The 18,328-nt window shown below is 35.5% G+C and overlaps 1 protein-coding gene across 2 annotated transcripts; it reads left to right on the top strand.

The window, feature by feature from the left end:
• Window positions 1-14,603, top strand: LOC115759194 (sodium/potassium-transporting ATPase subunit beta-2). Of its 2 annotated transcripts, none has more exons than XM_030700073.1 (6): window positions 1-293; window positions 11,910-12,050; window positions 12,110-12,229; window positions 12,786-13,078; window positions 13,175-13,343; window positions 13,408-14,603. In XM_030700073.1, the coding sequence occupies exons 1-6, from the start codon at window positions 149-151 to the stop codon at window positions 13,509-13,511; spliced, it is 972 nt and encodes a 323-aa protein (XP_030555933.1). In that variant the 5' UTR covers window positions 1-148; the 3' UTR covers window positions 13,512-14,603. The 2 variants fall into 2 exon arrangements, with proteins under 2 accessions (XP_030555933.1, XP_030555934.1); XM_030700074.1 differs by lacking the exon at window positions 1-293 and adding an exon at window positions 9,584-9,886.
• The last annotated feature ends 3,725 nt before the right edge of the window (window positions 14,604-18,328 follow it).

The raw sequence follows: 18,328 nt of genomic DNA, 5'->3' as shown, positions 1-18,328 counted from the left end.
AAGTGTCGATCAGTCTGTCACCGCGAACGCGTGCGCCGCATCCGAAGAAAAGGAATATCTAGGATATAGCATAAAGCTATATAGACCCGATATATCAAAGGATACTCCATTGTTCAGACGCGGCAAAGTCGTGGAAAAGCGTGAAAAAATGCCAACCATAACCGAGGACTGCATCGATGGTTTTCAACAATATTATTCGCGTCCGCCGGAGCCGCCCAAGAAGAAATCGTTCAAACAGATGATTCACGATCCCGAGGATAATTCATATTTTGGCAGGACTATCGAAAGCTGGGGTAAGTACGGCTAAGGACCAGCCAGGGCCAGGGAAAAATGCCATTGTTTGCTTTTATATTTCTTCAGTTACGTAAAGCGCACAGCGTAAATCTTAATAGATGTCAAGCTGTGCCAGTTTGGATTTAATCAAAATCTTTTGTTGCCGCATTAGCGCAACACACAGAAACAGATAGGCACGGATAGAGATACACACAAATACAGAGAAACGCGGATCCACACAGATACAGGTACAGGTACAGGTGCAGATACAGATACAGATACAGATACGGATACAGATACAGATACAGATACAGATACAGATACAGATACAGATACAGATACAGATACAGATACAGATACAGATACAGATACAGATACAGATACAGATACAGATACAGATACAGATACAGATACAGATACAGATACATAGATACAGATACAGATACAGATACAGATACAGATACAGATACAGATACAGATACAGATACAGATACAGATACGATACAGATACAGATACGATACAGATACAGATACGATACAGATACAGATACAGATACAGATACAGATACAGATACAGATACAGATACAGATACAGATACAGATACGATACAGATACAGATACAGATACAGATACAGATACAGATACAGATACAGATACAGATACAGATACAGATACAGATACAGATACAGATACAGATACAGATACAGATACAGATACAGATACAGATACAGATACAGATACAGATACAGATACAGATACAGATACAGATACAGATACAGATACAGATACAGATACAGATACAGATACAGATACAGATACAGATACAGATACAGATACAGATACAGATACAGATACAGATACAGATACAGATACAGATACAGATACAGATACAGATACAGATACAGATACAGATACAGATACAGATACAGATACAGATACAGATACAGATACAGATACAGATACAGATACAGATACAGATACAGATACAGATACAGATACAGATACAGATACAGATACAGATACAGATACAGATACAGATACAGATACAGATACAGATACAGATACAGATACAGATACAGATACAGATACAGATACAGATACAGATACAGATACAGATACAGATACAGATACAGATACAGATACAGATACAGATACAGATACAGATACAGATACAGATACAGATACAGATACAGATACAGATACAGATACAGATACAGATACAGATACAGATACAGATACAGATACAGATACAGATACAGATACAGATACAGATACAGATACAGATACAGATACAGTACAGATTACAGATAAGATACCGATAAAGATACAGATACAGATAAGATAACAGGGACAGCTACAGATACCGATACATACAGATAAGCACAGATACAGATACAGATACAGATAACAGATACAGATACAGATACAGATACAGATTACGATACAGAACAGATACATATACCGATACAGATACAGATACAGATTACAGATACGATACAGATACAGATACAGATTACAGATACAGATACAGATACAGATACGATACAGATACAGCTACAGATACAATACAGTACAGATACAGATACAGATCAGATACAGATACGATACAGATACAGATACAGATACAGATTACAGATACAGATTACAGATACAGATACAGATACAGATACAGATACAGTACAGATACAGATACAGATACAGATACAGATACAGATACAGTACAGTACAGATACAGATACAGTACAGATACCAGTACAGATACGATACAGCTACAGATACAGATACAGATACAATACAGATACAGGATACAGATACAGAGATACAGATACAGATACAGATACAGATACAGATACAGATACAGATACAGATACGATACAGATACAGATACAGATACAGATACAGATACGATACAGATACAGATACAATACAGATACAGATACAGATACAGATACAGATACAGATCAGATACAGATACAGATACAGATACAGATACAGATACAGATACAGATACAGATACAGATACAGATACAGATACGATCAGATACAGATACAGATACAGATACAGATACAGATACAGATACAGATACAGATACAGATACAGATACAGATACAGATACAGATACAGATACAGATACAGATACAGATACAGATACAGATACAGATACAGATACAGATAAAGATACAGATACAGATACAGATACAGATACAGATACAGATACAGATACAGATACAGATACAGATACAGATACAGTATACAGATACGATACAGATACAGATACAGATACAGATACAGATACAGATACGATACAGATACAGATACAGATAAGATACAGATACAGATACAGATACAGATACAGATACAGAATACAGATACAGATACAGATCAGATACAGATACAGATACAGATACAGATACAGATACAGATACAGATACAGATACAGATACAGATACAGATACAGATACAGATACAGATACAGATACAGATACAGATACAGATACAGATACAGATACAGATACAGATACAGATACAGATACAGATACAGATACAGATACAGATACAGATAGATACAGATACAGATACAGATACAGATACGATACAGATACAGATACAGATACAGATACAGATACAGATACAGATACAGATACAGATACAGATACAGATACAGATACAGATACAGATACAGATACAGATACAGATACAGATACAGATACAGATACAGATACAGATACAGATACAGATACAGATACAGATACAGATACAGATACAGATACAGATACAGATACAGATACAGATACAGATACAGATACAGATACAGATAGATACAGATACAGATACAGATACAGATACAGATAAGATACAATACAGATACAGATACAGATACAGATACAGATACAGATACAGATACAGATACAGATACAGATACAGATACAGATACAAGATACAGATACAGATACAGATACAGATACAGATACAGATACAGATACAGATACAGATACAGATACAGATAAGATACAGATACAGATACAGATACAGATACAGATACAGATACAGATACAGATACAGATACAGATACAGATACAGATACAGATACAGATACAGATACAGATACAGATACAGATACAGATACAGATACAGATACAGATACAGATACAGATACAGATACAGATACAGATACAGATACAGATACAGATACAGATACAGATACAGATACAGATACAGATACAGATACAGATACAGATACAGATACAGATACAGATACAGATACAGATACAGATACAGATACAGATACAGATACAGATACAGATACAGATACAGATACAGATACAGATACAGATACAGATACAGATACAGATACAGATACAGATACAGATACAGATACAGATACAGATACAGATACAGATACAGATACAGATACAGATACAGATACAGATACAGATACAGATACAGATACAGATACAGATACAGATACAGATACAGATACAGATACAGATACAGATACAGATACAGATACAGATACAGATACAGATACAGATACAGATACAGATACAGATACAGATACAGATACAGATACAGTACAGATACAGATACAGATACAGATACAGATACAGATACAGATACAGATACAGATACAGATACAGATACAGATACAGATACAGATACAGATACAGATACAGATACAGATACAGATACAGATACAGATACAGATACAGATACAGATACAGATACAGATACAGATACAGATACAGATACAGATACAGATACAGATACAGATACAGATACAGATACAGATACAGATACAGATACAGATACAGATACAGATACAGATACAGATACAGATACAGATACAGATGCAGATGCAGATGCAGATACAGTTACAGTTACACATGCATATATAGCTGCAAATGCAGATGGATACGCACATATGCAGATACAGACATGCAGATAGATATACAGATACGCAGATAGACATACAAAGATACCGTAGTTTTGCATATGGTCCAGCTTTTTATTGCCTGACTTTCACGCTCGGTACTTTGTTGTTGTCTGTGACCTTTGGCGGATACACACACTTGCGCTAACACACACGCACACAAATACCACAGGGTACTCGACCAATATGCCGGTCAATTATGTCATTATGCAATCAAAGCATGCACCATGGCACAACAATAACAACAACAACAACAACAACTCATAGCTGAGCATATAAAACACGGTCCCACATTTGCTGACATTGAGTGCAAATTCTATTTTATGTTTTCGCAATTCGATTAGGGGAAAATTTGGTATTATATTTAATTAAAATAAAGGAAATTAAAGCGTATAATTTAAACATTACATTTTGATATTAGCTTAAATCCCAAACATTCAACATGAGCTTTTCCATTGACACATTCAAGATAGGTTCTTTTAGAAGGTTTCAAGCAGTTAAAAGAACAAGAATAAGTCTTGCAATAAGAGAAGAATACCTTAGTATAAAAGTGATGAAAACGCACATGATTTGAACAATTCCACTCGTAAGTGTGGAAAATGGGTGTAAGCATTTGTATGCAATTTTTCTTTATCATCGTTTTTCAAATTCGCTTGAATGGTGTTTCACGCCTTTAGGGAAATCCACGCCTTTTGGGTGCAGAAGAATATATCTTTTTAGACATATTTTATATCCCGGGAAAAAATTGGAGGCAATGGTTGTACGGGAGAAGACTCAAATAGCGTCTGATGCGATTTCAGTCTATTTTCACAACTCCAAAAAAGAAATTTAACACTTTGTGGAAAATAAGAAAATAATTTTGAATAATAGAGCTCAAAAAATGCATATGTGGCGAGTAATTGTGCATAAGTTTTAACTAATTTCGAAAGAAGTCTTAAAAGTCGTGAATTTTGATTTTAATGCTTTGCTGATTTAATTAAGCACTTCCCATAGAATTTCTTTTTGTACAAAAGCTTAAAATTGAAATTGAATATAATCTGATGGGCTTAAGCCTGTTTGTGGCATTAGGCGATTATGAAATGCAATCTCATTGTGTGTGTCTCATGTAACTGATGGACAGCCCGTCCTTAGAGCGGAGTGCAGCTAACGGTATACATAACACATAGCATAAGACAATGCACATCTTGTTGGCCATTCAATGGGAACGTTTAACGTTTTAGCCATCAGCCATGAGCCATAAGCCACAGGCCATAAGCCATAAGCCACTTCCATGTCACTCATTGAAAGGCTATCCATTATGCCACAAATGGACGGCTGTCAGTCAGAGATTGGATACAAAGGACAACACTGAGACCACCCCCAGCCCAGCCCCAAGTTGGCATGTCGCACATGTGTGTGCACACTCAACGGACGACAACTAAATAGATAGAGTCTGTGCTCGCTTTTTGGTTTGAGGACTTGCTAATTGGAACACGTCATTCGGTCTGTGCCACCGCTGGACACCTTTTTGTGTAGCCTCTGCCCATTCTGCGACACGAGCTCTTTTATGTTTTACAAAGAAGCAGAAAAGAGAGCAAAAAAATTAAAACCGTTTTAAATGCGAGCGACTATGGGAAAACACAAATCTGGGGCTTGTCACACATTTTGCATGAAGGCTTGCGCGCGCACACACACACGCGCAGATACGCACACGCATACACACACACACACACACATGCTCAACCTCATTCAGGCCCAATCCACACACAGATTCCACGCAAATATTTGCCGCTTTTGCTAAAAAAAAAAAAAAGGGAACGGAGTATCTGCGTAGTAAAAGCCGCGTATTATGGCCAGAACAACCCTTAGCGATAGGCAGCAGCAACCCTCGTGTGGCAAGCGGCAAGCGGCAAGCGGCAAGCGGCGCTGGAAAGCGACAGAGTTTGAATGAAGTTGTTTGAAAAACTGGTTTATGCGGCCACGCCAAGCTCTCCCTCTCTCTCTCTCTCTCTCTCTCTACCTCTCTTTCTCTGTTTATTTGACTCTGCCCAACTCCGCTCGCTGTTTCTGCTGCTCTGAAAGTGGCTCAAAGATACACAAAACACTTGCTGGTATTTGTATAAGTAGTGGCCGTTACTTTCCAGTGATCGCAATGATCCTGCAATGTTTACAAACTCAAAGAGAGAGTGCGTAGAAGAGTGGGCGCGTATAAGAGTGTAGAAGAGCTGCACTCAAGGCTACTCAATAAGCGCTGCAATTTGAGTGCGCGCTCGACTCTGGCTCTGCAATTGTCCTCAGGGCCGCAACACTTGCAAAAACTACAACAACAAAAACAACAACAACAACAACAATTGCAAACAATGAAGTTGCGGACCGCAGTTACCTGTGCATTTGCATTTGACAAAAGCATTTGGAACTAAGCATTGCCGCTGGCACGGAATGGCAGCCTTTGAGCGCATATACTATTAATGCACTGCAAAAAATTAGGGAGTACCAGAGTTGTATATAATATAATATAGCATATTATAAATGAGAACAATTTTGAAATAATAATAAAATCACAAAAAAAAATTAACAATTAATAATTATAGAAATTGTTTTCAAGTGAATTCAGAGTTTTAATTTGTTGATTAAAAAAATATAGCATATGTTATACTCTCAAATTAATAATAATATTTAGGTCGATTGTCTATTATTCATTTACACTGAACCAAACTTGTTATTCTATATATACATATCGTTGACATTTAAAAAGCGTCAATTGTTAACTGAAGCTATTCAGTACACTTGAAGATTTTGTTTCAACGCATTATGATATCGCAGTTGATACAAAAAACTGGATATAATAATATGCAGCTGTTGCAACCGATGACTCTTGCATTGAGCTCTCTCTGTTTTCTGCAAGTCTCTCAAATTATTTGTGCTAATGAATCATCATTAAAAACGTAAACTCTGCTGCAATAACACATTTCTTTAAGCAAGCAACACTGTAATTTCGCTCAGTGTAGCACAAATGTACAGCGGCAAACATAATTTGCGTTGCATGCGCCTAATTAAAACAAGTGCAGCAACAACAACAACAACAACAACAGCAACAACAATGCAACATCAATTACTGGGCAGGGCCCAGGCCCAAATCCCAAGCCCCAAAAATAAAACCAATTGCGAGTCACTCAAAAAAATGTAAATGCCGCCAAAAGCGGGTTTTGCACTCAAAACAAACTCAACGAAAGCAGCGAGAGCGCGAGAGAGCGCAGCAGAGACGCCAGGCTGAACGGTTGTTGTTGCTGTTGTTGCTGCTGCTGCTGCTGCTGCTGCTGCTGCTGCTGCTGAGCCGACTCAACTCAACTGAAACTGAACTCAACGCCAAGCCAAGTCTGTTTTGTTGGCGGGCTGCTCAGTGGCCAGACTTCAGTTTCGGTTTTCAGTCTGAAATTTGTTTTGAGCGTCGACGAAACGTTGCATTAGCGAAGCGGGCAGCGGTCGCAAAGCCAAGCGGGGCAACTTATAAAAAAAAAAAAAAAACAAATAAATTAATATAAAAAAAAGAGGCAAAAGCTAAACTCTGCTTTGTGCAGCAAAAGAAGCCCCGGCCTGGTTGTGTGTTATATTTTTGTGTGTTCTTCAAGTGCCTGGAAAGAAGAAGCAGCAGCAGCAGCAGCAGCAGCAAGTGAAGTGTGCATGTGTGTGTGTGTGTGTTTGAGTTTAACGTTTGTTATTGTTGTGCTCTGCTCTTGTTCATCTGGCACGAGTTGCTGCTGCACGAGCTAAAGATATAAACTGCAAGCTAGCTGCAAGTTTAGGGCCAAAACGTTTCACTAAGATATTCATTCATGTGCTCAAGATATATTTCTAAATTTTGTCACGCCCGGAATGTACACATACGATACACACACACGCACACGCACACACACACACACACACACACTTAGCGTAGCTATTAACATTTATGGGCGCTCGACGCGTAGCTCCGGCTGCTGCTACAAAAAGGTGTGGTTGTGACGGCGGCTTTAAGAGCGGAGCCACTCAAAGTCAAAGCGGCAGCTAAGAGCTACGAAACAATACACAATATGCTCAAAAAATGCGCGCGTGTGTGTGTGCGTGTGTGTGTGCGTGTAGTCGCAGTTTGTTTAGCTTCAGCATAAACATTAAGCTAAGCATAGGGCTAAAGATACAAATGTATCTAGAACGTTCAATGTCAAAGTCAGCACAAAAAGATACAAAATGCATGAGACGGCCACATTTGCAGGCGGCTAACGAGGCAGCAGTCTTTTTGGCCCAGTTGCCGCATTGTTGCACTCTGCGGCGGCGGCGGCCAAGATACATTGTCATTGTATCTGTGAGATACGCGCTGCGGCAGCTCATTGGAATATGTGCTAAGGGCTGACACGTACTTTTCGGGGGGTGAAATTGCCAGCACGGGGGCAGGACAAAAAGGCGCCAAAGTTTTCGTACATCTTGTTATTGTTGCTGCAAGATTCGGGAACGAGTGTACAGAATTTAATGGGAAGCAAAACAAAACAGAGAAGTTGCGGCACAAGAGAGCGAGACAGATGCCAAGAGCAACAGCGAGAGCGAGAGCGAGAGCGAGTGACAAGATACGAATAGGTGTAGAAAAGTTGTAAAGTGTGTGAAAAAAAAAAAAACAGAAAAAATATAAAAAAAATCTGTGCATAAGAAATAAAACAGAAACAGCGCAAAACTAACTGAAAAATGTGTGCAAGATACAAATATAAATAATAAAATAGAAGAAAATATGAAATATTAATATGAGAAGCAAAAATATTATTTTGTAATAAAAGAAAATTAAAAAAGAGCTAATTACTCAAAGAACTTTCTTTAAATGATCAAGTAAAGGCATTAAGCATTTTATATGCAAATTAAATGCTGTAAATAAAAGAAATATTTGCAAATAAAATACAAAAATTGGCAACACAACAATTAATTAATGCATAAAATATTAATTTAATCTTTAAATATATTAAGCTTGATTGAAAATGTGTGTCAAATATAAAGTATAAAAATAAATATAAAAATAAAAAAAGCATAAACAAGAAAAATAAGAATACATTTTACTAAAAAAAATCAAATAATTTAAGGAGTTTAAATTAAATATAAAAAAAAACATAAAGAATTTAACATGTTAATTTATAAAAAATAATAAATATTTTAAAAAGAAAATCTGATATGAGCTAACGCTTAAATATTAAAAATAAATTAATAGAGATTGTAAATAAAAAACAATAAATTATTTTAAATAACAAAAAGCACACACTTTACAATGAAAAATAATAATAATAAAACGTTCAGCACAGCAACAATAAATAATAATAATAATAAATATAAAAATATTAATAAGCAAATGCTTAAAATAATATTAATTCAAATATATCTACAGGCTCTCCAAGTTGGATAGTTTTGTAACCAAATCAAGCAACGAGCGAGTGCATATATATATTAAATTATTTATTTAAACTTGCGTCGCCTAACTGCACTTCATATTTGAAGTAAGCACAAATTAAAATTAATTAAACAAAAATAAGAAAACAACCCACCAAAATGTCGAAACCGGTACCAATGCCATATTCGGAAACGAACGATGATCTACACAATATACGTAAACCCAAACCCTTTCATTTCGGCAAATTTTTATACAACTCCGAGGAGGGCACGGTCATGGGACGAGATCGCGCCTCATGGGGTAAGTTCAAGGGAGTGCAAAGCATATATTAACAGGAGTATAAGGATATAGAGAATACAAATGGAGTTCAATATATATACTTGCAGTACAAGTGCTAGAGAATGAGTTCAGCTCAGCTGCAGATCCTATATAGTTTCCCATTCAAATGGGACTCCACATACATGCAAATATTAGTAATAAAAATAATTACAAACTTAATTGAAAAACCAGGCATTACAAATAGCCTTCAGCTTGATTTATATGCCAAAAGGCTGGGCTGCCGGATGTCAGAAGTCTCAGCTCTGGAATTAGACTGTCCAGCTAGTAAATGTCACTCGGAGCCAGTTAAACAAATAGACTTTATTTCATACATCACAATAAGTATAGCCCTTGACAAATCACTCATCAAGCTAATGCACTCACAAAGTATTCACCTTTTTTTTTCGAGTAGTTGCGAAACATTTCAATTATGAGAAGCGCTTGCCAGTTGATAGACTTTCAGACGTTAGAAGTACCTAAGGTAACAAGATGTTAATGCCCCAACTGACAACTATGGGAAAAGAAGTTATGGCACATAATTCTAGGGGGCAAAATTAGCGACTCTTTTGTCTCATTTTGGCAACAAGTTGAGAAAATTAGAAGTTGAAAAGGCATCTTATATATTAAAGATTTAGTTGTGCGTGGGAAAATGAAAATAATTTTGCTAAATAATATTTTTGTGCTTTACTTGAAAACAAATATTGATTTTATAAAGGCAAGAATACTTTGGAGTGCCAGAGATCTTCGCGTATTTATGATTTTTTTTTAGTTATCATTCTATTATAAATCTAACTATATAGTCAACGTATATATATTTTAAATGCCTTTTTTTTATTTTGCAAAATTTTTGAATAATTCTTTTATACTAAAAAAAACAATACTAGCGAGAGATACATATGAGACCATATTTCATATATGAAAAGTCTAAATAATTTCAGCGGGATATAATTGAATAAAATCATATTTCAAAGTATGATAAGCCCAATTGAAATATATATCTCATATATATATTATTAATTGATTTAATTAATTTAAACAAATTTTTTATTTACGAATATGTTCTTTTTTCTCTCTGTGTCAAAAAAAATATCTAAAATTAAAAACAAATATTGTTTTATTGAAAGCAAAAATCGTTCAGAATATTTGTATCTGCGCGTATTCACGAACCTTTTTTTGAATTCTGCTTTGGATTAGTCTGAACTTTGCGGCTCTAATGCCAAAAATATTAAGAGGAGACTAGCGAAATATATTTCCTACATGATAAATATATAATAAATCTAGCAAATCCCACCAAAAATATTATCATATTTCATATATGATAAAACTTATTTAAAGACTCAGCAAATCTTATTTTGATTTCAAGTGTTTAATTTAAGCATTAAACAAATCTCTTAAGAATATGTTTGTTTCTCTTTGTCTACTCGACCCAAAAACAAACTCAAGCGTCTCTCTACACGAGCTATTTACCGCTTCCGCTCTTTTAAACACTCGCTCACGCTCTCTCACTCGCACTTGCACTCGCAAACGCAGTCTCTACGGCCACTTGTTAAAGATGTTGGCCAAGTTGAGGTTATGTGCACAGCGCTGCTTGTCAATGTGTGCGTGTGCCCGATCGGCAAAGAGAGCGCAGAGCAGCTTGTATGTGCGCTCTTGAGTGACGGCACACAACGAAACTTCGCTTACGTGTCGCTGAGCAAGACGTGCAAGTCTTATACTTGGACCAACGACTTATACGCTCATGATTCACCGCGCTCTGCTGCCATTCTTATACACATCTTTTGTTTACGATTTGCTGAGTTAAAGTCTGGCGCTGAGCGACGACTCCGCGCTTCATCAATTAAGAGTTTAACCCATTGACGACTTTTGGTTTTTTAAGTGTTTAATTTAATCAGCTCAATTGAGCGCGCGACATTGCAGCTACATGAATCTTTAATAATGCTTATTTAATGGGGGCCTGTTCAATCTAATTTGGAATCGTAATCTAATAATGCCCTTTTGCTTTCAGCCAAGATCGGCATCTTCTATATAATCTTCTACGGCGTGCTCGCCGCCCTGGTGGCCATATGCATGTGGGCCTTCTTTCAAACTCTGGATCCACGCATACCCAAATGGACATTGGACAGCTCGATCATTGGCACGAATCCAGGTATAACTAACTATAAACTATAATCGAAGTTGTAATTTACATTCATAATTTCCAACCAGGTCTTGGATTCCGCCCACTGCCGCCCGTTGACAATGTGGAGAGCACATTGATCTGGTACAAGGGCACGCAGCACGAGAACTACAAGCATTGGACGGATTCTCTGGACGAGTTCCTGGCTGGTAAGTATCTATAGCTGGTGTAAAAGTCTTTCAGCCGACATCCCTAGGCAATTGGCCAATTGCGTGTTTCTAGTTCATGTTCGAAATGTCCTTGAACTGATTTCTTTTTTATTGCGCGCATTGTTGTTGCTAGGGTCTACTTAATTGGGTCGCTTTACAACACGCAAACTGTTTTGCATTTATTTTAATTAGAATAAAATATTATAGATTTTTTGTGGTGGGCTTTCAAATCGGGGTCGTAACTAGGCTGAGCACATATCGAAATAATAAATAGTTGAGCGGAATACAAGGCTAAGTAAACTTTAAGGAACTGCAATTCCAGAGATTAAAAATAAGGAAAACATTTACAAAATCTTCTTTAATCAATACCAAAAGATGTGAAGAGCTAAAGAACATAAGAGTTCAATTTTCAATCTTGAGAAAAACTCAAGCAGATTATCAGAAAGAAATAACAGATATACCGGACAGATAAATGGATAATAACTAAATAAAAGACCAGTATAATATTGTAAAAATTGAAAGTTCAATACTCACGTTTGACATTTGTTTCCCATAGTGTACAAAGTGCCCGGCTTGACACCGGGCCGTGGTCAGAACATCTACAACTGTGACTACAACCAGCCCCCGCCGAAGGGTCAGGTGTGCGATGTGGACATTAAGGCCTGGTCGCCGTGCACCAAGGAGAACAATTACAGCTACCACAAGAGTTCGCCGTGCATTTTCCTCAAGCTGAACAAGATCTACGACTGGCTGCCAGAGTTCTACAATAGCTCACAAAATTTGCCAGGCAATATGCCCGAAAACCTGAAGACCTACATAGGGCATGTGGAGAAGACCGAGCCGCACAAGGTGAGACGGCAAATTGAATAACGATGCATTAGAAATAATATTGAGAAATGAATGAATGAAATGAACTTAAACATAATTTTGCTATTTGGAATACAGCTGAACACCATTTGGGTGTCCTGCGAGGGCGAGAATCCTGCCGATCAGGAGAACATTGGCCCCGTCAACTATTTGCCGATACGCGGCTTCCCCGGCTATTTCTATCCCTATCAGAACTCCGAGGGCTATCTGAGTCCCCTCGTCGCGGTGCACTTCCAGCGCCCCAAGCGTGAGTACAGCGCACATATCTTTCGATATATCTGATATATATATATTCCATTGATGCCCAACAGGCGGCATTATCATCAACGTGGAGTGCAAGGCCTGGGCACGCAACATTGGGCACGATCGCAAGGAAAGAATTGGATCCGTGCACTACGAGCTATTGATTGATTAGGCTGCACGTTGAATGAAACTCAAGCAGATGAGAAATCAATCAATTAAAGGACGCTCCTTTGTCTTGTGTAGAGCGAAAAATGAGAAAAATCAACACCAAAATGCAGTTTTTTCCTAAGAAATACTATTAAATAACAGACCATAAATTATATACAAGAAAAAAGACACCGACAACAAACATTTTTGGATACAAAACAAATTTTTGAATGTAGCTTCTTCTTATACAAAATACGATTTAAAACGGATTATATATATATCTTTATATATATATAGCAAGAATGTAGTCTAGCGCCTAAGAGGATTTCTTTAAATTACGAGCGATTTTTGCATTAAATATAAAAAAAGACAAACAAACAAACAAATTATATTATTAAATTGAAATTATAATAATTTAAAATTAATTATAATAATGCTGAATGCCGTTTTGTGAAATGAAAACTCGATAGTTGAAAGCTGAAAGAAGCAAACCCTAAACTTTAAAAGCTAGCCAAGTACGAATCTCATTTAGCGCTGTTCCAAAATGAAACGACACAAATTTACAAATGTTTATTGCTTATTTTCAATTACAAAGCTAAACTGCCACCACAATCACGCATTAGTTAACAACAATTGAAAGTTAACAATAATATAGAGAAAAACCTTTTGACCAAAAAATGAAAGAGAAACTTTGTACGAACTAAAGCTGCAGCTGACCAATTTCGTAGCCAAATACCAATTTTTATTAACCAAACAATTTTGCAACTAGTTTGTAGCATAAATTAAAAAACGTTTCTCCAATTTAACCTAAACAATCTTATATACAAAACAAACCTTATACACACGGCAAACTATATAAAATGTTTTACATATTTACAAACTATTCATATAAATCTAACCCGCAAGTCAAAGTGAAATGTTTAACAATCAAATGCGAGATCAACAAACACAAATTTGCAGCGTTTAGTTATTAAGTTTATTAATGTTAAATCAAATCAAACAAACAATAAAAATGAAAACTGAATAAAAATAACAACAAAATCAAATAAAACAGCAGCTAAGGCTAAACGAATTCATTTCAAGCTGTTCTCAATAAAAATGGGCGATACAAAAAAATAAATAAATTCTTTAAATCTTATTTTTAATAAAATGCCTAAGAAATTAGAATGCAAATTAATTAATTTATTTATTTAAGTAGCACGCACATGTGCTTAGCAACGAGCTTTTCACAGAGCATAGCAACCAGCTTTTGTATGAGAAGCGTATTTGGGAACAGAATACTTTAGAATTTAAGATCTTTTATAAATAAATTTAATTACAATATGAAAGGGACATAGCATAGCAACAAGCTTTTGTATGAGAAGCATATTTGGGAACAGAATAGTTAAAAATTTAAGATCTTTTATAATTAAATTCAATAACAATATGAAAGGGACATAGCAGCCAGCTTTTGTATGAGACGCATATTTGGGAACAGAATACATAAGAATTTAAGATGTTTTATGAATAATTTTAATAACAATATGAAAGGGACATAGCATAGCAACAAACTTTTGTATGAGAGAGCTTTAAATTTTTATTTATTTAAGATCCTAAATATTATGGATATACCCAATGAACTCCATCGAAAACAGCCTTTATAAGGGAAAATGGAATAGGGTTTAAAGAGCTAAGTCTATTTTAAAAAATTAAGGATCAGACTGATCTTCTGCTTAACAAACCCAAAAAACAGTTGAAGTAAATTGGGAAAGCGGAAAAATGTTTAGCCGCGCAATATTTGGCGATAAAAAGCTTCAACTTACGAAAGGGATTTAATTAACAATATAAAATTGTAAGCAATTCTCTAGGCTTGTCGAAAAAGTATTTAACTAAATCTGCTCGTCAGTTGATATCTGCCATGATTGTGGTTGGGCAGAGGGCGCACTCATAGTTATATATTTTGTCATATGCCGTTATTTGAGTTATATAAAAATAATAATTGCTGTCGCAATGTTGCGTAGCCACATGCTGGCTAGATAAGATAGGAAGTACGACAATGCCCGTAGCACTCGTAACCCAGATAATAATCAGAAATCTGTTCAGTCTTTTGCCTTTGGTCAGCCGCGTGGACAAAGTAAGATCGATATATATATATATGTATGTATGTATGTATGGACATAGTGTTTATATATTTTCATGTACTTTATAGATATCTTATCTGACAACTTGGTCAATTGCGTCATTGCAGCTCATTAATAGAAATCTCGCCGTTTACTCATGATATGTTATTTATTTTTTAATGACTTGTCGACGGGTTTTCAGCCCAGAGAGGGTTGTCACCCTGTCTGCAGGTTTTTTTTATAGGGTATGCGCTAGTCGTATACGCTCAACAATAATTCCCAATTTTATTTTAATATTTTTATTTAAGACATTATATCGAAACAAGCCATAAAACTATTTCAGCTTTTATGCATCGATCTGAACGGAAGATCAAACAGAGTTGAGGCACGACTTGACTCGGCTGCGGCTCTTGGAGATTGGCCGCTGCCCAAAGTCAACATTAAGGTGTTAAAATTCGAGCAGGTGAGCCAAATTGTGGCTCTAAAGCACTTCAAGTGCTTCACTCATGCTAACAGGTTATTTCTGGAATCAAGGCAAACAATATTTGTTGTCTGATATTGGTGTTAGGAGAAGCATTCGATGAAATTAATATTGCGCCGATAAACGACAACATGAGTGCCTAGAGTTAGTGCACTACATCAAATAATACACAATCATAGGACTATATATAATATATTTCTTGAGTAGAAGACGAAAGTTTTTATGACTTATGTAACTCCATTTTAATAGAAGAACTGTGATCATGAACAGAGAATCAATGTTCGAAGTACTGTCTATCGAAATAGTTGAATACCATAAGCCGTTCAAGTTTACTTGAATTTATCGATAACTATCGATTTTCAGTTTTAATATTTATACTATTTCAAAAGGAGAACCGTCTAATACGGCTATAGATTAGTGTATAGGAGGCACAGATCAAGAATATATCTCGTTCTGCGAATCTTCTCCTCATGCATAACATTATTTTACTCAACATCGATAAATATCGATTTTCCTGTTTGATTTGATTAATATAAGGAATAAGAGATATTATTTTCGAATGGTTGTCCATTAATTGGTTAAAAATCACATGCAGTTTGCGTTTTTTTCAAATTTATCGATATCTCGTTTTGCAAATCTTCCCCTGTTCCATAGCATTATTTTACTCAACATCGATAAATATCGATTTATGGGTTTCATTTTTCTTAAATTTCTAGAAGATTTTCGAAATTAGAACCACCAAATTCGCCATACTGGTTCAAATTGAATCGCCAAGCGATTTAAACGAACAATATAATATGAATAATAGCACGAATATAAAATATCACGAAATATGCAATTTAATAACAGAGTATGTGATTGATCTGATATCTCTTTCAACTATAGCTATTATTATCAGACTTGGGCAGACTTGACGCTGTCGACTAATTGAGAGCTAATTAGCTGAAACCCAGACGCTTGGCTGACTGCAAATCAGCAAAGTACACAACATACGAAACGGCAAACAATTACTTTTAAACAGGAAAAAAATCAAAACTTCGCTTAATGAGGAAGCGTCCCGCTCGCCAGATCCATCGATAGATGCGCTGTACTGGAAAAATCACACACATTTCGGTTCGAACAGGATAAACTGGTTTCGCTAGATATCACAGAAACCCAGGCAACTGAACTCCCCCTCCGAGTATTCCGAGTAGCCCTGTGCCTTTGTGTTTTATGATTTGCTTAAGTCCAACTTGAATTCAAGCTAAAGCTGAGCCCCAACAAGGGAACTCTTTCATGTGTCGCCTTCGCACCAAAAAGATTATATATATATATATATATATATATATATATATATATATATATATAAGTGTGTAGTTGGTTAACACGAGCCGGTTTTAACCGACTTCAGTTTCAATTGAGCTCTGAGCAGTTCCTTTGCCTGTCAGTTAAATTCCATTAATCCATCACAAGTAAACGCATTCTGAATCTGATCTTTTCTTATCGTTTAGCCTAATGCTGCATTTTAATCTATTTAAATGCTATTCTAGATACTTTTGAACTTAAACTAAAGTTTTGCTTATTTTTTTAATTAAAGCTGTTGACCTAAAATCTTTCCTAAGATTCTGACAGTTTTTAAGCTTTTGCGTCTTTCTGTAGTTCTCTAATTTATGCATAACCAGAAGATGTTTCTTTTGTTAATAAACAGAAAATTATCCTCTGCTTTAACCTATTTTTGTTTATTTAATATTATTTATTGGTTTACATAATAATATAAACATATATAAAATAATAATAATAATAATAATAATAATAATAATACTAATAATAATAATAATGATAATAATAATAATAATAATAAAAAAAAATAATAATAGTAATAATAATAATAATAATAATAATAATAATAATAATAAAAATAATAAAAATAATTATTATTTTTAAAATTAATGAGAATAATAATAATAAATTAAAGCATAAAATAATAAGCATAAAAAAGCACATTTAAGTAAATAGTTTTAATTTAAAATTTATTTATTCCCTCCCCTAAGTGCGTACTGAGAAGAAAAATGTTATAAATTCATCAAAATAAATGAAATTAAAATATGTTCTCTCCACACACAATACCCAACACACAAAATACCCCATTTCAGTCAACTCTGCCAACGCATTCGGTTTTATCTAATCAGCAGATTATAAGAACGGGCCGTTTATGGCCACGTTTATATGGTACATGCATGAGGCCCAAATAAAACTGACGACTGGATGTCTTAGCTGGGCCCA

This window comes from Drosophila novamexicana, unplaced genomic scaffold (genome assembly GCF_003285875.2).
Source record: "Drosophila novamexicana strain 15010-1031.04,08,12 unplaced genomic scaffold, DnovRS2.1 tig00000193-arrow-pilon, whole genome shotgun sequence".
Taxonomy (NCBI): domain Eukaryota; kingdom Metazoa; phylum Arthropoda; class Insecta; order Diptera; family Drosophilidae; genus Drosophila; species Drosophila novamexicana.
Note: the sequence above shows the minus strand (reverse complement) of the source record. Positions and strands in the feature narration are given on the sequence as shown.